This window comes from Lissotriton helveticus, chromosome 9 (genome assembly GCF_964261635.1).
Source record: "Lissotriton helveticus chromosome 9, aLisHel1.1, whole genome shotgun sequence".
Classification (NCBI taxonomy): domain Eukaryota; kingdom Metazoa; phylum Chordata; class Amphibia; order Caudata; family Salamandridae; genus Lissotriton; species Lissotriton helveticus.
The window spans coordinates 523,356,561-523,377,196 of NC_136070.1; the positions used below are offsets into that span (position 1 = coordinate 523,356,561).

Sequence of the window (20,636 nt, forward strand, 5' to 3'; positions counted from 1 at the left end):
GCCTTCAATGTACAGCGTTTTATTCCGTCAGTTCATGGCCATCTTAGACAAAAGTGAGAGAAAAACGAGAACTTTTCAGTAATTTCAAAAAGGTATTGTGTGTAGTAGAGTCTCACTTGATTCAAACCACCACCCCCCTCAATTGACCAATCACTTGGCCATATCCTCTGCTGCACAGGCAAAAACCCCTTCCATGGATAGAGAAAATGAAGCCATTGAATTATGAAAAGCACCTCATCACAAAGGGACTAAAGGTCACTTACTTACTTATGCCTACTAACCCTCTTTGGGTATAGGGCAGAAACCAGGGCTCACCTACCATCTCCGTCCTGGACTTTTCTTTCAATCTGACTCAAGGTGTAACCCATCTCCTTGCAGTCAGCCTCCAGGTGTTTCTTGGCCTTCCTCTTTTCCGTTTTCCTTGTGAGGTTCTCCTGGGGATGTTTGTTTCAGGCTTGCGGAGGGTGTGACATATCCAGCTCCAGCGTCTTTCACGATTTCTTCATGAGCAGGAAGTTGGAAAGTCTGCTGCCATAGGTGGTTGTTGCTGATGGTGTTTGGCCAGCGAATTTGGATGATTTTCGTCAGACAAGTGTTGATGACCTTCTGGACTTTGTTGGTGGTGGTAGCTGTTGTCCTCTAAGTTTCTGCTCCATACAGAAGGACCAATTTTATGTTGATTTATGGGATCACAGAACTCCTGGGGGGCATACCTGAATCGAGTGTCATTGCAGCAGTGCTCCCATCTGCCGCCGCCAGCCCACCCCAGCGGCCGCAGCGTGAGGGGAGTCCTGAGGACTCCATTGCCCAGACGCCCTAGCAGCGGAACACGCCGCCACACGCAATTCCTGTGCCAGGAGGTGCCTGAAAAGGAGCCCAGACCCGGTGGAGCGGGGGGATCACAGAACCCCTGGGGGGCATACCTGAATCGAGTGTCATTGCAGCAGTGCTCCCATCTGCTGCCGCCAGCCCACCCCAGCGGCCGCAGCGTGAGGGGAGCCCTGAGGACTCCATTGCCCAGACGCCCTAGCAGCGGAACACGCCACCACACGCAATTCCTGCGCCAGGAGGCGCCTGAAAAGGAGCCCAGCCCCGGTGGAGCGGGGGGATCACAGAACTCCTGGGGAGCATACCTGAATCGAGTGTCATTGCAGCAGTGCTCCGATCTGCTGCCGCCAGCCCACCCCAACGGCCGCAGCGTGAGGGGAGCCCTGAGGACTCCATTGCCCAGACGCCCTAGCGGCGGAACACGCCGCCACACGCAATTCCTGCGCCAGGAGACGCCTGAAAAGGAGCCCAGCCCCGGTGGAGCGGGGGGATCACAGAACTACTGGGGGCATACCTGAATCGAGTGTCATTGCAGCAGTGCTCCCATCTGCCGCCGCCAGCCCACCCCAGCGGCCGCAGCGTGAGGGGAGCCCTGAGGACTCCATTGTTCAGACGCCCTAGCGGCGGAACACACCGCAACACGCAATTCCTGTGCCAGGAGGCGCCTGAAAAGGAGCCCAGACCCCGCGTCGCGGGATCGCGCGCGGGTCGGCGCCGGGAGAAGCCCGGGACAAGGGCGGGGCCATCAGCGGCCATCAAAGGCCAGAGGAGGCCGGGACAGGACACCCCCCGTTGGCATCCAACTAAAAATAAAATAAAAAAGGTAAACCAACGATTATCCCCAGTTTCATATAGGACCTTCCTAAGTGTCACCATATCGTGACACTCAAACAATTTCCTGGTGGTTGATGCTGATCCCGTGTTAATCCATATAAGCTAGATATGCCATGACCTGCAAGGGGGTCCCCAAAAACGTTACCTTCCAGAGTGACTTGCTCAAGGGAACGATGGACTACTACATAAAGAGGGCAACTTCCCCCATTGCCAGTGAACCAGAGAGAATAGAACGATGCCTGGCCATGGATAGTTCTTCCAGTAGGTGTTCTCCCTCACAGACAGCCGACGCAGCTCCAGAATCATCACTGCTGGAGGAGTTAAACAAACTATGTAAATCCATGTACGTTCCATTGGAATCGGGAAGTGTGCAAACTAGTGCTCCTACCTGCCCTACTGCAACCACTAGTCCCCAGTCCACTAGACCATCCCAACTAACTGAAAGTTTGCAGGGTACTCCCCTTTTAGCACGAGCAAAAGTAAATTCGCAATCTACAGTGTCCCCTCAGGTCTTTTCTGCTAAAAGGAAGCGAGATGGGGCTAAACAAATGGCGAGTCAGGCAAAGCAACAAAAATCGAACCCAAGTCCCCCACTGCCCAACACTGCCACCTCTAAAGCACCTATTCAGGCTACTTTATTGGCCCAGATCGAAAACATGATCAAATCAATAATATCCCCGCTGATGGAAAAAATGAATAGCTTAGGGGATAGGCTCACGGGTGTTGAGGAAGCGATTAAGGCCAACTCGTTACTCATAAAAAGTTTGGCAGGACCCTCTCAACCACAGCTTCCAGCCCCACAGAAGTGCCTAAAACTACCACACAAAGTAACACCACCCATAATCAATTAGTCTCGAAAGCAGCCACAACAGTACGGAGTTCTTACCCTAGAGTAGGGCCGAACAAAGAATCTATACAACATAAGGGGACAGCTGCTAAACATGGCAATTTGTCATATAAAACCAATCACTTACATTTGCCACCGGAGGCCGCTCCTTTTGTGTGCGTCCTCTCGGGAGTACCAGAACTTACAAAGGGGAAAAATGAAAGACAACAGGACCTAAGAAACAAGGTTGTGTTCTGGCTAACTAAAAATAGACCTCTCCCACCCAACATCGATGGAAGTATATTAAGTGTTAGAAGGGTGGGCTGGCTAGGACCTCTTCCAAAAGATATAGCTGGCGATTTGGTACTTGTAAAATTCAGGAATAAATACGTCGTCCCACATCTCCAATCACGGCAGCCACAAATAGGAGATGGCCCTATATCCATCTGGGGCCTAAGTGATTTTTACCCTAGAACATCATACGTCCCCTCACCAAGTCAAAAAGTAGAGAGCAATCACCTGATGGGCAGAAGTGGACTCGTATCGAGTGGTTACACCATCCCCACTTCTAATCAATTTGACTTACTCTCGGGTTTAACTTTGATGGATTAAATTGTATAGACATCGATATTATCCATATGGAAACTCTAACTTGTAATGAATTATATATTTGTTTATTTCTTCCATCCAGCCCTCTTAGACCTGAAGAGATTTGTCATAATTTTATCTGTAATAAGATTTTTTTTTTTTTCATTTCTTTCGCTTCTATATTATGTTAATCAATCAGCTTGAATGTTTTGCACAGTTTGTGACTAGGGAATTAGGTCTTTTATTGAAATCTTTGGAAATTTAATTTTTCATGTGAATGTAACATTATGTTTTATGCTTTTATGGTTATATTTCTAACCAAATAAAGTACTTTGATGATGATGATGTTGATTTAAAAAAGCCTGATCTTGGTTTGCAACGTTAGGTCTTTGTAGCTCCAGATCTTCTTTAGCTGAATGAATGTAGCCCTTGCTTTGCCGATTCGTGCCTTGACTTCGCCCTTTGTGCCGCCCTGCTTTTCTATGACACTGCCCAGGTAGATGAAGATCTCAATCTCTTCCAGTGCATCGCCCACAAAAGTGACTCTAGTAGTGCAGAATCTTGGGTTTCCCCCTGTGGATGGTGAAGCCAAGTTGTGCTGATGTGACTGCCACTTTGTTTGTCTTGTTTTGCATCTGGAGATGGGTATGGGAGCGTAGGGCCAGGTTGTTTGCAAAGTCCAGGTTGCCGAGCTGCGTCCAAGGGGTCCACTGGAATCCATTTCTTTTCCTCACTGTGGATGTCTTCAAGATCCAGTCTGTGGCCAGCAGGAAAAGAAAAGGTGGGAGCACACAAACCAGGCGGACTCTGGTCCTCACTTCGAAGGCTTTCGTGAGTTGTCCTCCGTTAATTATCTTGAAGGTCATTTCCTTGTAAGAGTTCCTTATGATTCTTATGAGTTTATCTGGTACACCATAGTGGTGGAGAAGTTTCCAAAGGTCTCTCTGTCAAAGCTGTTGAATGCGTTCTCCTAGTCGATAAAGTTGACATTGAGGGGGGGGTTCCATTCCTTCTACTGCTCCATGATGATGCACAGTGCTGCAATTTGGTATACGTTGGATCTATCTTTGACGAAGCCAGCTGTAAATACATGATTACAACAAGTATTTTCAATTCAAAAGGTCTTGCATTTGCGAAAGTTTAAGCTATTGGTATTGTAAATGACAATGCCATTTATTTATGTGTTTTTGAAAACAACACATATATAAAAGGCATTGTCATTTCTAATGCCAATGGCTTAAACTCTTGCAAATGGGATACCGCTTTAATGGTGGCCATGCTTCCTTCTTTAGACGCTGCTCGCCGTATTCAGGTTACAGTGAGCAGCATCTACAGAAAGGGGCGCGGCCAACATTTAAGTGAAAGCGCAGTATGGGGCACTCCCACCCAAAAAGAAAGAACAAATAAATAAAGGTTCTGTAGCATGGCTGCTAAAGTGAAAGTGGACCATGCTGTAAATTAAATAAATAAGCATGGATGCTAAATTGCAAAAGTACCTCGCTGTAAATTAAATAAGCGCGGTCGCTAAAGTGAAAGCGGGCGACGCCGTAAAATAAATAAGCACAGCCGCTATAGTTAAAGCGGTCCATGCAGTAAATTAAATAAGTACATTACTAATACTATAAAAATGGGCGGCATGCTTTGATGTTGTGGGTGGAATAGGGGACGATCGTGTTTCCTTTTTGTTGTTGTTTTTTTTGCATTTTGTGGGGAATGTGCTTTAGTTTCAAAAATGATATGCATTATCCCAAGTACGGTTTGCTGGTGCCTCAGATAACTTGCTCTCCGAGATGTGTACCTTGCGCAAGTAAGTGGTACAGCATACTGACATTAGACTGATTTGAATAGAATATGTCTCAGTCAACGGGAAAATGTCTCATTTTCATTTTTTTATTTTTTTATTTTATATGTTAATGGGGTACACAAAAAAGTACATACATTATTAGCAAATAACCATACTCCATAAACAAACAGAGATGCCTATACACATATCTATATCCAGGGAACCCCCTAGTTCACTCAAAACATTTCCATATGCAACAAAATCTTTGCATTGAGTTTACAGTTCTAGTTTTAGCTAATGCTCGTTCCCTTTCATAAATGTCTTTCATAAGAGCCAACCATTCAAAAAAAGTAGGAGGGTTAGGCGAGATCCATTCTCTCGCAATGCAAAGATGGGCAGCTACTAATACAGTAGATATAAAGCTCCTAGTACTAGAATTCTCACACACCTTAAACTCCAACATAATCTCCTTAGTGGTGAAGAATAAGTTAAGTCCTAGGCATTGGCCAGGATATTTGATAACTTTCTCCCAAAAATCGAATAGCATTGATCAAGTGTAGAACATATAAAGGATGTTTGCTGCCTGTTGGTCACACTTGGGATCGCATGTTCTGTCCACCTCAACACGACCCAATCCCTGTAGAGGTTGTTGCCATTTACTGATTCTCTCAGGAGTGTAGTATAACATACATATAGTACGAAATTGTTGCAGCATTAGGTTAAAAGAATGGGTAGAATGATTTAACGTATCCAGAGCCGACACTATATCCGATGTATCCGTAGGTGTACCAAGTATCCGATTTAACAGCTAAATGACTGGTATCGGCACTTCTTAAGTGACAGAGCTGTAAGTATATTGTACTAATTCTACCTTTAAGCGAAAGATTGAGTAAGTATTTGAGTAATTCATGAGAGTGTTCAAGTTGCAACAGTTGTCGTTTTAAAAAGTAATCTCTAATTTGCAAATATTTAAAAAATGACTGATGTGAAAGACCAAAAGAAATCTGCAGAGATGCAAAAGTGGAAAAACCACTATAATTGTACAGCTTGCCCAATCTTTCAATTCCATATTTTGCTAAGCTACTAGCAGTTTAATCATGAAATATGCTCGGGAGAACTGGGTTGTTCCATAATTTAAAATATTCATGTTGTGTGAGATCTTCGAGAGTGAGCGAAGAATAATCGATGATTTCATGCCATATGCGAACCATATCCCAAATAGTCTTAGAATGGACTCTCTCATAGTAATATGGATCATTAATCCTGTACAGGAACATTTTACTATCTGTGCCCAGTGCTAGTACAAGACCAAAATATGGTGGTTTGTCAGTTAATAGACTTTGTAAACGCCCAGTGACTGCTGCCCAAAAAGAAAGTTTAAAATCGGGAAGTTACAAGCCCCCAAACTTATAGGGAAATTTAAGGAAGCATATCGCACGTTGTGCTTGCTTGTAACCCCAAATAAAACTACTAATTGCACCCTCTAATTAAAAAAAAAATTAATTGGGGACCCGTATAGGAATAGTTCGAAACAGATACAAAAACTTAGGCAAGATTGGCATTTTAATTATATTGGACCTGCCAATAAGTTATTGGAAGTTTATTCCAACTCTTAAGTTTTTTTTATAACTAAGTGGAGTAGTGCTTCATAGTTAAGTCTCCATATATGCTCAATGATAGCAGAGATCCGAACCCCATGATACATTGCCACAGTGCAGCTTCCAGTTATAGATGTTAATGATTTTAAATTATGAAGAACATGTGTTTTATGTGAGTTTAATTTATATCCTGAAAATCGACCAAACATTATAGTTTCTTCCTGGATAACACTCATTGCTGTTGCTGGGTCAGATGAAAAAAAAAGCAATATCATCCCCATATGCGATAGCCTTAAGTTGATAATTACCATTACTAAATGGGATGATATAAATATTCCCATTTAGTGCTTTGAATAATGGCTCTATATATAAAGCATTACTGGTTGAGTACGTTACTGGGAGTGTAAACGTATCCTTGAAATTGGGCACTCCAATCAGGTTCGTCAAAAGAAGACAGACTCCTTTATGATGATCAATTATTTATTCCAAGATTTCATTTCCTTGGTTCACAAAAGTTCAAACAAATCAGATTTTCAAATGTTCTTCATCAGACCATATGGAGGTCATTATTGGTACTTTCAAAAATATGCTCCGATGCATTTCGGGCAGAAGAATGCCCTTTGTCAAGGAGCTATTCCATGGTCATAAGTCGTAATTTAGCCTTTGGTTAGTGGTGAACGATCGGTACGAGAAACCACGGTGAAGTGGCTGATGGCTGGCGGGAAAGTGACTTTACACTCCCAGTAATGTACTCAACCAGTAATCCACTACGACGTACACAGATGGTTACGCCACTTGTTGGAGCACCCATAACTTAACGACATTGCCAAAACACACAAGAAACTCCTTTAAAAACAGCTGTGCGCCACGCCCTCTATCTTCACATTTCGATATATAAAGCAAACAGCAGAGGAGAAAGTGGGCACCCCTGCCTTGTATCACGCTCTATCGAACATGGAGCAGAATGCAGATTAATATATATAAGTTTAGCCTGTGGGTTGATATAAAACGTACGGAACTATTTAAAAAAACGGCCCGGTAAGCCGTTATTAGTAAATATCTTCCATAATGCATCCCATGCAACCCGATCAAATGCTTTTTCAGCACCTAACAAAACCATCCCCAAATTGCGAGATGTCTTGTTAGCAATATGAAAAGCTGTTGTAGCTGTATTAACATGTGCTGTAGTATCTACCGATTATAAACCCATGTTGATGTTCGGTTACTAGACCAGGCATGTAAGGAGCAAGACGATTAGCCAACACTTTGGCAAAGATTTTAGCATCGGAATTAATTAGGGATATTGAGCGGTAAGACCCACAGTCATCTACCGTCTGCAGTCATATCCCAAGACTTAGGGGCTTCCATGCATTCCCCAATCTGGCATGTAACAGCCCGAAGTAGCGAAAGAATAGAGTCTTTAAATATTCTTTAGTAACATCTTTTTGAAGATAATCAGCTGCCTCCAGGTTCAGGAAGTGGGGATCCCCTTATTGTAAATATTACTCCACTAAAGTTTCATCCACATCAGCGGTCGAAGTGTAAAGCTCCATATAGAACTGAACACATTTTTCTAAAATTGATTTAGTAGAATTATGTATCAGGCCATCTCCACCCCTAATTGAGTCAATCCGTGTTTTAGCTTTTTTATATGCAATCTGATAAGCTAAAATCCTCCCAACCTGGTCCCCGTACTCATATTGGTTAGAAAGGGTTTTATTGAAAGCAGCTGCACTCTTCTCTTTAAACTGCTGTGTCAGAAGTGCCTGTGCATTTATTAGAGAAGAGTATATTAGATCACTGTTTGATCCATTAGCTATAAGCTCCGCCATGTGTGCTAATTCTAATTTTTTTATGTATCACAGGTTTCATTCAGACTACTTTGATAGGTTTTATTTAGATGATAGATATATTACTGAGTAGAGCCCCGTATGTAAGCTTTCATTGCATCCCATACGGTGAAAGAAGAAGAAGTTTCCATGATAGATTGTAAATATTCAGTAAGAGCTCCTTGAGTATATGTAATAAATTGAGGGTGGGATAACAAGTGCCTTGGAAATGAGAAAGATCGCCTACTCTTAACCTCAACTGAGAGCTGAAAACAGGTCAGAAGCGGATTATGATCATATGTTATCCGCAGGCAGACCTCTATTTGTGCCTTTGCTAAAATGCTATTACTCAAAAAAACTAGATCTATTTTAGAATAGTGTAGATGAGGCCCGAAATAATACGTAAATCCCGGTAAAGTAGGATGCTGTATCCGCCATAAGTCTAGCAACCCATGGAGCCGCGCTAATTCATAAATTGACTTTCGGATTCTACGCATTTTCTCGGAAGCAAATTGATTTGTTGAGTTAATATGATAATTTAAAGTGCAGTTAAAATCCACCATGATGATTATTTCTCCCTGCCAGTCTAACAACTCCAACATGAGTTTATTTAAAAAGGGTAGGATCATCCAAGTTAGGTCTGTATAGTGCACAAAGAACCAGTTTTTATTATAAATTTCAAGCTGTATAATGACCCACCTGCCACCTGGGTCAGAAGCTTTTTTAATGTTATTGCAAGTTAAATGCTTATCATTAAGGATCGCTACCCCTCTAATTGATGCCATCGGTGAGGTACATCCCATCATCTCAAAACCCAAATGGTTGAACAGGCCCCTATCCTTGTAAGCCAGGTGTGTCTCTAACAAAATTACCAGATGTGGTTTATATAACTTAAGCTCTTCTCTAACCAGTTGCCGTTTAGTTGGGGAATTTAGCCCAGCTACATTACAGCTAATACATCTAATTGTCCCCATAATAAAACATGTGACAGATTGGGCTCATACCTAACTTTTGCTTTCTCTGACCATTTTCCCTGAGGAATTTAGATACACAATAGGTTTTGAACACAGTAATCAAAAAAGAAATAAGCTCTTCACTCGTAAACATTAGAGCATTGTGATTTATCTCCTTATTTGCTTTAAGTGCAATCTGTACCCCCTGTTGTTTACACCCCTATACTAGTGCGTTTCAGTATTCCACTTGTCATTTGGCTGATAAACCGCCCCACCCCACTCCCACAACGATCCCCCACCCTCCCACCCGGTGTTCTAGAAAAGGAATCGACTCCCCCTAACTTGCTGTCGATCTGAGACAGCTTAGAGAAGCAGCGTCCTCCGAGAGCTTCCCAACTATTATTAAAAATTATTAGATTAATCAATTAAAGGAACACCAGAAAAATACAGAGAGAGATATTCCTTTGATTATCATAATTCAGACGCAAAATAGCACGTGTCCAAATGTCCAAACAAAAAACACATTAGTACTGTCTGATCATACTACTTATTGGAGCTCTGTTGCAGTTGAGAGCTCTAATTTTGCCTCCTGGCCTGAGTTGTAGATCTGTGAGCTACCATCCTTAATAACCTTCAATCGAGTAGGCTCTTGTAGATAGACCAAAGCGCCAAGCGCTTTCCAGGAGTCAATCAGCTGTCGCATCCTCCATCTTTTTTATCCATCATAGTTTTACATAGATCAGATCTAGCAATGATGGAAAATAACTCATCTGACACTGGTGTCGTAGGCCGAGCTTTAATAGCGATAGCCTGATGCAATAGAAAGTTGCCTACGTAGATAAGGATTGGTCGTGGTCGGCGCAGAGTAGACTGGTCTTCTTGAGAAAAATTGTCAGCCTGTGAGCTCGTTGGATTTGAGAGTCTCAATCCCAATCTGCCAGATCAGGGAAAGCTTTCTGAAATATTTGAACGATAAATGCTCGTGGATCCGAGCCTTCTCTGCCTATCCCAAATATTCTCTGATTATTGCGACGCTGCCGGTTCTCCAGGTCGTCAACCTTTCCTTATAGATCAATAAGTATAATATCATGATCCCGAAGTAGATTGGTTAGAGTGTGACACCGCATCCTCATTATCAGACAGTTTCTGCTGTAATGTCGTCACCTCAGCTGTAAGTTCGGCCACCTTTCCAGTCACTGTGGCCAATGATTGCATGTATCATAAAATTTTCCGCCCTAAGCTGTGTGTAGTACTCCTGCGCCTCAGATCTTTGTGCTGATAATGCCTGCCTAATTGAGGCTAGTGAGGGTTCGATGTTAATACCGCTTGCGGTTTGGTTGCAGCTATCAGGACACTGGTTGTCATAGAGACCTCCTTTGCATGTTGCATTGGTTCAGGCACTTTCAGCAGAATTAGAGGCCCCGATATCCCTAGTGTTTTTAGATAGCTGCTCCGTTGTGGGCATAGAAAAAAAAGTCTTTTGACCACCAATAAATGCTGGGGTTTGCCTCGAACCAGAACACCTCGAAACAATGTCTTTAACTTCCCCCTTCAAGGTTACCCATTTATGTAGGGTGCTGTCTTGATCTTTTGCTTTTGCTTTGTATTGTGCACTACCTTGCTGTTGGAATATATTACTGTTGAGTTCATTAGTTTTCTTGCCAGCTCTGGTTTGTTTGGTAGCTTTGAAATTGCGTTTTGTCTTTTTAGCAGACATAGAATTAGCACTCTCCTCAGGTGAGTAGCCAGAGGAATCATCAATGTTCATTGAAGGAAAAGACGAAGATGACACATCGACTTGTGGCTCAACATGCGTAGCGTACCGGCTATGCTGTTTAGCAGTACCCATTATATGTGATTCCGCCATTTGCTGAGCCGTCAGTCGCAGAGATTCTAGCAAGTGTATATCCTCTTGCCCCTTTGATTCCATTTCAGTTTTTGCTAGCTCAGCTAATGGTCCGTTTACCGATATAAGATTGCTTTGCGTACTTTCAATTAAACCAGTTAGAGCGGAGTCTGCCAATGCTGATAGCTGGTCTATTGGCCGTGCTAACGTGTTAGTAAATGTAACATCATCATTAATCATGTTAGACAGATGCCCCTTATCTGCTATTGACAAAGCGGAGGATCCAGAAAAGATGCTGGCATCATCACTCACCTCAGAATGTAGCAAATGAGGCTCTCTCATACTGGGTGCATCAAGCCCTCCGTCTAAATGTATCGCAACCATACTTCCCGAAGCGGTCACCAACTCCGCCTCCTTAGCTAGATCACACATCGTCTCAGGCGAGCTCCTAACCTTGCGTTGCACCGCTTCCATGACTATCTCTTCCATGGCGGCTTTGGGGGCGGCGGCAAGAAAATCCGTAGCCTTCCCTGAGTGGAGTAGTCTCATCACCGGTCTGCCCACCCTTGCGCCCTCTTCTTAGTTCCACCATCAGTCTAATCTGTAGCGGTGTTGGCAGCAGCTTCTATTCCATACCTCAATACATCATGCCTCGCAGAAAAAGCACATGCGCTGCCTAGGCACGACCTAAAAATCTGAGTAAGTTCCAAAGTGTTGTGGCTCCCTCTTGTCCTATTTCCCAGACCAGCCATACCTTCTAAATTAGAGTAAGCTATACATCCTCTAACATCCTCTAACATTTCAGTAGTATCAGATGCTGCTGTCTCAAATGAGATAATTTAACCACTTAATGACTCTGACCAGGATCTGTAAAATGCTGCTAAAAGGGGACATTATTTCCGGATGTGTTCATCTGTGTACATCAGTGACACACCATTGCGTTGTATTAAGTAAGTACTTTTCCAAGCAGTTGGTGTGGCCAATTATGTTCCTAGAAACGATTGTCTCATCATTAAAACAACCTAGCCTGTCCGATTTACTCTCCATTAGTAGTGCTAAACATAGTGATTGGTTTAACTGTAAAATCTGCTCACAGTCTACCATTCGTTGCTTAGGGCAGCAAAAAAAATCTTTCTTTTTCCAGAAACATTTGCTAGACACCCAAATTGCTGAAGCTATTACTTAGTTTCAGACAGCCTTACTAAACTTTGAAGTCTTGCAACCTTCATTGTACAACATGAGTCATGTTGCGATAACCTTCAGGTTGTTTTTTTTTTAGCTCCAAAGTTGTAAGCACGTTCCAAAATTGTGGTCCTTGCTTTCTCACTTGCATTTTAGGAGAGCCCACTCTCTGGTTATTTCTGACAGATATGATCCTTGTTTTTGACCCTCAAATATTAGCCTTCAAACTCTAGTCTGTTCCCATTTTTAATGTACCTTCTCTAAATCACCATGCGTATCCTTGGCTGTTTTCAAGGCACTATCAAGCACAATAGGTCACCAAATCACAGTTTTCACTGATTGCTCTATCATCCGAGGGTGGTCCCTGGGCCTTTTAAACACTTCCTCTCCTTGTGAAACAAATGTTGGATTACACGTTTCTCTCAATTGTTTGCCCCGCTATTACAGAATCGCTAATTGGTATGTATCAAGAAAATCGCAATATGTTAGCGATTTCTTGATATTCCTTAATTGCGAATTCGCAAATGCGAATTCGCAATTAAGGAATACTTTCCCATTCATTTCTATGGGCCTCCTGGCCCAAAGGAAGGAATGGGAATTTATTTTCAATTTGCGATTCGCATTTTGCTAATCGCAAATTAAGAATAATTTCAAGGGTGCAGTGGTGTCCAAAGGACACCCTGTTGCACCCCTGAAATAAGTATGGGTGCACATGTGGTGCGCATACATGCCCTAAGGGCATGTATGTGCGTCACATGGCACTTTGAAAAATCCTGAAATGTGCATTTTTCAAGGAAATCGCAACTTACCACCAACTAGAAGTTTGCGATTCCTTAAATGCAATCGCAAAATAAGGAATGGCAAATTTTGCTACTCTTTATTTTGCACCCAAATTCTTTCATACATACCATTTTGCGAAAATGAGTTCGCAAACGCCGAAATTCGGGACCCATTTGGCCTTGATACATTTGGCCCAAAGTCACCATGCTATTGGAGAGAGTAGGTACTGAACAGAGCAAGAGGTTTGTTGAGGGCCAATATCTTCTTGAAACGTCTGACCAGCAACTGAATTCGTAGTCTCCCCTGCTGGACGACTTGTGAGTGGCAATAAAACATGGCAGTATCTGTACTCCAGTTTTGTTAAACCTTCATTCAAAACGTTTTTCATCCGGTTCTTTTCAGAGGCACATCCTCTTCTTTCCTGGTGGACAAGACACATTCGCTCCACAACTTTGGTCTTTAAGATGAGCACTTCTAGAATTACTTTCCTTATACTGTTTCCTTTTTAACTTGTACCCATCTTCATCCATATGCTTGCATTGTTTACATGCATTTCAGTGACGCCCATCCTGTCCTGGGCACTGATAAATTGTAGGCCATCTGCAGTCATATTGCACTCTTATCTGCAAATATCCATTTTACGGTTTAATACAAATTTTCCTAATTTTAAGCCCACAAAGAGGTAGGTGGTAGTCTGTAGTGAATACCCACAGTTAACTCTTAACACCTTTGGATAGAAGACAAGGGACACCAATGCCTTCCAGTAGCAAGTGTCGGGATTGCAGTTTCATAATTGATGCCTCACTTTCTTTAGTTTCCCATATCGGCAGCATTGTGGAAGATGATACTTTTCATTTAAGAATATCACTATGAAATGTTCCACTTCATAGATTTTCTTCCTGTGAATAAACTATGAAAGCATGCTTAGTTGGCTTTCAGATTGTATTCCCTAAACCCATTCTGAGAGTATAATATTGAGCAGTATGAATCTATTCTCTACTTGAAGCGGCTAGCGCTTAGGAAAACTGACTAATGCTAATCTTGTTGGCCTGAAGTGAAAGATCAAATAGTTAATATTGCTGGTTTAAAAGGCAGGTTTTGGTAGGTGTCCTACACCTGGCTAGTTTGGCTTCTGTCCGAATGGCAGCTGGGTGTGACTTTGCCAACCTGTCTGCTTTGACCAACCCTGAATTTTCTGAGTTGGCTCCCATTAAACTAAGGAGTATGTCTACTTGTCAGGTTTTTTGAGTTGCCAATTTCTGGGCCCAGCTTTATTGATTCAGATGCTATTATACCTATGTTTTTTCATCTGATTTGATCTTTTTTTTTTCTCTTCCAAAGTTAACTTACATTTGTGTACCTGATTCAGAGTATGACGACTGCAGGTAAAAGGAATATTTCACAAAGTTTGGTTGACGAAAACGCTTATTTTGGAATTCCTATTAGATAAACTCTCTACAATTGCTGGATTCTGTGTTGCGTAAATGCAGCAATTAGATATGGAAACCATAGTTGGCTTGGACCTTAATCGATTCCTAAGCTACCCCAAATCGTGCAGTATACACAAAGATTTAATAATTTCAGAGGATTTACACCCTGTCCAGCGTAATTTACACACTAAGTGCGAATTCTTATTTGAACGGTTTGTATCATGTTACTAACTTCATATTGATGTCAGTGTTTCTATTAATCTATATATTCTGTTTTGTTCCAGGTTCCATCAGTTCTGTTTGCTCCAAGCCATTTGATGTCTCTATTGACTCTTGGAATTAATTCAGCAATGGTCCTGGACTGTGGATATGCAGAAAGTCTGGTGTTGCCTGTATCTTTTGATGAACAATTATTTGCTAGAAAACATTGCATCTCATTTATAGTTCCTATTTTATAGCACCACAATTTTAGAAATTCTGTCTCACACAAAACGGTAATAGGTTGTGTCTGCCTAAACAATTAGTCCCCAAGTATTCTGCATCATAGAGCAGATTGGCCATTTTGGGAGGTTAGACCCAGAGACTTAACTTAGTCAATTAAAAGGTTATGCACGCTACTGCATGCTAAGCACACATGGTTATTACCTATAGCGTTTGCTGTTATCCTCTTTGGAACCGAGGAGAGGTAAGCTTTTTATGCTACAGTATTCCCAATTTTTGTGAATATAAACAAAACAAAGTTGCAAGCAGTTTATTTAATATGAACTTGTGTAGTTACATGTTACACTAGTTTTAAAAAATATACTCTTAATGTTTTTTTTAGTGACTTTTTCAATTGCTAAGGGTATTTATAATAATTAGTCCCCTTATACAAGGACATCTTTAGTCATCTTGGGTAGTCCAGTAGGGAAAGTGCTACGTCCTTGAACTGACACTAGACAGTAATGCAAAGCTAAAGTCTTTAGAAGGAATTCAAGATTGTATATCCAGTGATTGAGGGATTGGTAGAGCCCCGGTTCTTTTCATCCTAATCACATGATCAAACATGGTGAGCTGACATTGTAGTTTGGTGGACTGGCTGAAGTATGGACTCTTAGAGGGAGGCTGAGAGAGGATGCCTGGGAGGGCCACCTATGAAAGTGCAGGGTAGGGTCCCCTGCCCAGGTATAAGTATAACTCTGCTGCAGAAGGGTTGCGGTCTAGGAATGCTGCTGATCTAGGATATAGGATGTGTGCCATGTTGTGTTTTCACTTTTGTCTGCACCTATTCACGCAGCCTTTAATGGCAGTGTGCATACGTTTGGTGGTGGTTCCCTTGTGGTGGAAAAATACATGCTGCAGCCCTTTGGGGCCCTCTTTAGTACCCATGCCCTGGGTACAATTTACTAGTGACTTACAGTGGTACTAAAGGTCTTGCCAATTGTGGAACAATTGCACAGTTACCTTGTTTTTGGGAACGAACACTGGCACTGGGGACCTGGTTAGCAGGAACCCAGTGCACTTCCGTAAAGGCTGCTTCAAATACCATGCAGAAATTGGGGGTCGCCATGTCAAAAAGTGGCACTTTCCTACTCACCACATGTATGTTTAACCTAAAAGGCACAGATTTGAGCCGCTATAAGACCTACTAAGCTTCAGACCCTTTCATGGTCAAGAATTGGGGAGCTTGTAAGGAGCACCTCATCTTACAAGAAACTTAATAATGAATTACAACCTAATCCTACACTGAAATCATGCACTGTATGAAAATATGAAAAATAACTATTTTGCATTGTCATGTTTAGTTACAACCATCCATCAGATCCAGAACCTCTTTGTGGGTAATTGGACTGAAAAGATTTACCAAATTTCAGCTTCAGGAATACATTTGATGAAGATTGTGACTTTGTGCCAAAGCATGTGTATTTGTCTGTAGGTTGCAATTCTCAGCAGCAATTATTGAGAAAACCTGAGAGATTCTGACTAGCACACTGGTAAAATTAGCCTCCAAGCAACTTGTCTAGTGGGGCCAATTAATACCCAGGAGACAGGTTACTGAAATGTGGTGCACTGTTATACAACAATTCATTTTACAACCTGCACATATGTATATGCTCCAGTCTCTCACTCTTGCTTTTCAAGAAGGCTGGTCCTCATGTCTTCAGCTCTGCTACTTTGCTTTGACAACTTTAGGAATCCCTGTGAAAATTTGTATTATGCAAAACTTGTTTTTTTGCTGTTATATTGTTAGATTTTCTTTAGCTCCATGCAGATTTATGAAGGAATACCAATTCTGAATTGCTGGGAAGCCCTTCCCCTAGGTGGAAAGGCTCTTCATAAGTAAGTGTTTATCAGATAACGTTTATTCTGTGTCTTAAAAATGTAATGTATGTGTTTGTCATGATACAGTTTGACCAGGCAGGTAATTAAGTGCTTTCTGGTGTGCAACTTGCTTACTCAGAATTCTATTACTCAGATGGATGCCTTACGAGAAATATCACATTTACTGTGTTCCCTGTTCAGTCAAAGCAGTTAATAGTTATTGGCATTACACTGTGATTCATTCTGTATTTCATCAAAAGTGTGAACCTATAACGGGTATATTCTACGAATCGCCAACGGGTGTAGTTTTAAACCTGTGGCAGTGTCCCAGAATATATTGACTCTTTCTGTTCCTTTTAACTTATTTGGATGATGGGCATAGAACGTGATTGAGGCAGGGTTGTCCTATACCCCCTTTGAAGGTGGGACCTTTGACACATCAAATTGGTGACCGTCTCAGAACTCAAAATATCAGATCGACATTTGAATTGTCTATATCCACCAATGACATGCTTATACCTCTGTTTAGTTTAAAACCTTATCTTGGTTTTGTCCTGGTGGCTGTATACCATTTGAAAAACAATAAAACATACTTTTCGTTCTTGATTTTTGTCAGGGGCGGGTGGAACGGAGACCTTTCCTCCTCCGGGGTCTTTGTGTAGACTAGGGGTTATGGGGCGACAGGCACACTGCAGGTTGGGGTGGCTCTTTAGCTTTTTGCAGGGGTGCAGGGTGGGGGGGTGTTTCTCTTCAGTTTGGGGGAGGGGGGCTGGGAAGTTCTTTCTTTTTTGTGTGTTGTTTTCAAGGCGAATTGCTCCTGTGTCTGTTACTGTTTCTGGTGTCTTGCTCGTGGATGAGGGGTCTTGGCTCGGGTGGTTGGGATGGGGGGTAGAGGGTTGAAATTTGTTTCCTGGAACGTTAATGGCCTGGGAGATCGTATTAAGCGCAGTGTGGTCTTGAATTGTATACGACGTTTGTCGCCAGATATTGTTTTCATGCAGGAAACCCATTTGATTGGTAATGTTTGTAATGCGATGAATAGATGGGGCTACCGCCTTGTGGCGCACTCGGGGTTTACCTCCGGATCTAGGGGTGTGGGTATCCTTGTTCGAACCTCCCTCCCCCTAGCGATTGACGAGGTGATTCAGGATGACCGTGGGAGGTATACTGTCTTGGTGGGTAGATATGAGGGCCGCACCCTATCTCTCTTTAATGTTTATGTTCCCCCGGGTTTACAGACTTCTACTTTCACTGATTTGGGCCGTGTTTTGTTAGATCTCCCTGACAGTACTCTCTTCCTGGCCGGAGATTTTAATTCGGTGCTTTCCGGCCTTCACGATCGCCATCCCCCTAGGGATACTCCGCAGGCTCAGCAGTGGTTGGGTGGGTTTCTAGATACCTTTGGCCTTGTGGACTGCTGGCGACTTTTGCACCCCACTCAGCTCCAATACACTTTCCATTCTGGGGCTCATGGCAGTCTGTCTCGGCTGGATTATTTCCTGATGCCCGCGGCCCAGTCGTCAGCGGTTCGCGAGATTTTGCATTTGCCAAGGGGTATTTCTGACCACTCGCCGCTCTGGCTTCGTTTCGAGGTTGGGGTGGAGACAGCGGGCCGAGTGGCTCCAATTAACCCATGGTATCTTTCCTCTCCTGAGACTCGTACCCTCTTGCTCAAGTCCATAGATGCATATTTCCTGGAGAACGAGGGGTCGGTCCCTTCGGCTGTGTCCCTGTGGGAAGCCTTTAAAACTGTGATTCGTGGACAGGCCCTCTCCTTGATTGTTGAAGCCAAGAAAGCCGGGAGGAGGGAGGTGGTGGACCTTGAGGGGGAGATCTCTGCTTTGGAGGATGAGTTGGAATCTGGTGTCACGCCTGAGAAACTCCATGCCCTGGGTCTAAAACAGTTTGCATATAAATCCCTGGTCACAGACGCTGCTAAGGTGATGTTTCGTGAGCAACAAGGCAGATTGTACGATGTGGGTGATAAGGCGGGTAAACTCCTAGCGTGGTTGGACAAGAAGGAAAGAATTAATCGTGTGGTGCCTGTGATTCAGTCTGCGAGTGGTGAGAATGTGACTGATCCGACTGCCATTGTTGATCGTTTTGCGGAATATTTCCGTGTTGTATATGCTCCCGTGTCTGAGAGGGACGTGGCTGACTCCCGCTTACTCTTGCGCGATATCACTTTGCCCTGTGTCACCGACCTGGACCGTATTGCTTTGGACTCCCCTTTTACGAATGATGAGATAGCGACTGCTATCCGTTCGCTCCGTTCGGGCAAAGCGTTGGGCCCGAACGGGTTGCCCATTGAGTTGTACAAGCTACGCCCCGATAAGATGGCGCCGTATCTTCGCGCCATGTTTCTAGAATCTCGTGAACGTAACATCCTTCCCTATGATCAGCGCCTGGCGACAATTGTCGTCATCCCTAAAGATGGTAAACCACGTGACCTCTGTTCCTCATATAGACCCATATCCCTGTTAAATGTTGAACCCAAGGTTTTGGCAAAACTTTTGGCGACTCGTCTCCTTTCGGTTCTCGGGGATTTGGTCCATCCGGATCAGTCTGGCTTTATCCCGCATCGCAACACTGCTTTGAATCTGCGACGCCTTCACGGCGTGATGGCGAGGGCGGGGCTTCTGACTGAGCCGGCCATTTTGGCGTCCCTGGATGCCTCTATGGCCTTTGATACTGTGGAGTGGCCCTATCTATGGGCGACTCTTGAGAAATTCGGATTCGGGTGCGAGTTTATTAGCTGGATTCAGTTGTTGTATGCGCAACCTCTGGCACAAGTTGTGGTGAACGGTAGAGTGTCGGCTCCCTTCTCCTTGGGCAGGGGTACCCGTCAGGGTTGCCCCCTGTCCCCGTTGTTGTTTGCGCTCGCTCTTGAACCATTGGCGGCCTGGCTCCGGTGGGAACCGTCCCTAAAAGGGATTCGCTGGGCCCCGGACTTCGAAGACCGCGTCTCGCTTTATGCGGACGACATCCTTTTGTACCTTACTTCCCCTCGCAAGTCTTTAACTGTTTTATTTGACGTTCTTGTGTCCTTTGGCGCTAACTCAGGCCTCGTCATCAATTGGACTAAATCCTGTGTGTATGTTTTGTCTGGTGTCTTGCCTCCGTTGCCGAGCAGACTTCCTCTTCAGGTGGCCAGGGATGGCTTCAAATACTTGGGGGTTTTTGTTACCTTGGACTCGTCCCTTCGTTTTGATCGTAATCTCCTTCCCCCGTTACTTAGGCTACGTTTGGACGTTGCCCGTTGGCGCAGACTTCCCCTGTCTCCCCTGGGTCGGGCGGCCCTGTTTAAGATGATGTCATTGCCGCGGTTTCTCTATGCTCTCCAGAATTATTTTGATCCTATCCCTAAGTCCTATTTTCGGGAGATTGAGAGCCTTCAGAGGCAGCTTATTTGGGATGGGCGTCCGCGCATTGCTCTCGCGAAACTTTCCATCCCGTGGTATGATGGGGGCATGGCGCTCCCCGATATTAAGAGATATTACTGGGCTTCCCATCTGTCCGCTATCAATCACGCTATGTTTTCGCCAGGCCGTAATCCGGCGTTTGAAATGGATAAACTTCAGCTTCCGGGAGGTGACTTTAACAGAGTGCTTTATTCTCGCTCCGCTGGGCGCCATCTTGTGGGACCTACATTGACTGCTTTGACGGTGTGGCGTGCCGCGAATGTGAGCTTGGGCTGGGAGGATCGCTTGACGTTGGCGACGCCGCTTTATGCTTCAGAACGTCTGGGCGGTCTTTGGTCTTCCAAGGGTTTCGACCGTTGGGACATGATTGCGATTTCCAAGGTGGGGGATGTGTACTCTAAGGGTTCTGTGCGTTCGTTTCAGGCCCTCCAGGCTG

General features: G+C 43.7%; 1 protein-coding gene across 1 annotated transcript in view; it reads left to right on the forward strand.

The window, feature by feature from the left end:
- Positions 1-20,636, forward strand: part of ACTR10 (actin related protein 10) — a 186,669-nt gene that overhangs the window by 49,725 nt on the left and 116,308 nt on the right. The window contains exons 5-6 of the mRNA XM_078660372.1: positions 14,762-14,869; positions 16,729-16,796. Of these exons, the coding sequence (XP_078516498.1) occupies positions 14,762-14,869; positions 16,729-16,796 (176 nt within the window). The remainder of the gene's footprint in view (positions 1-14,761; positions 14,870-16,728; positions 16,797-20,636) is intronic.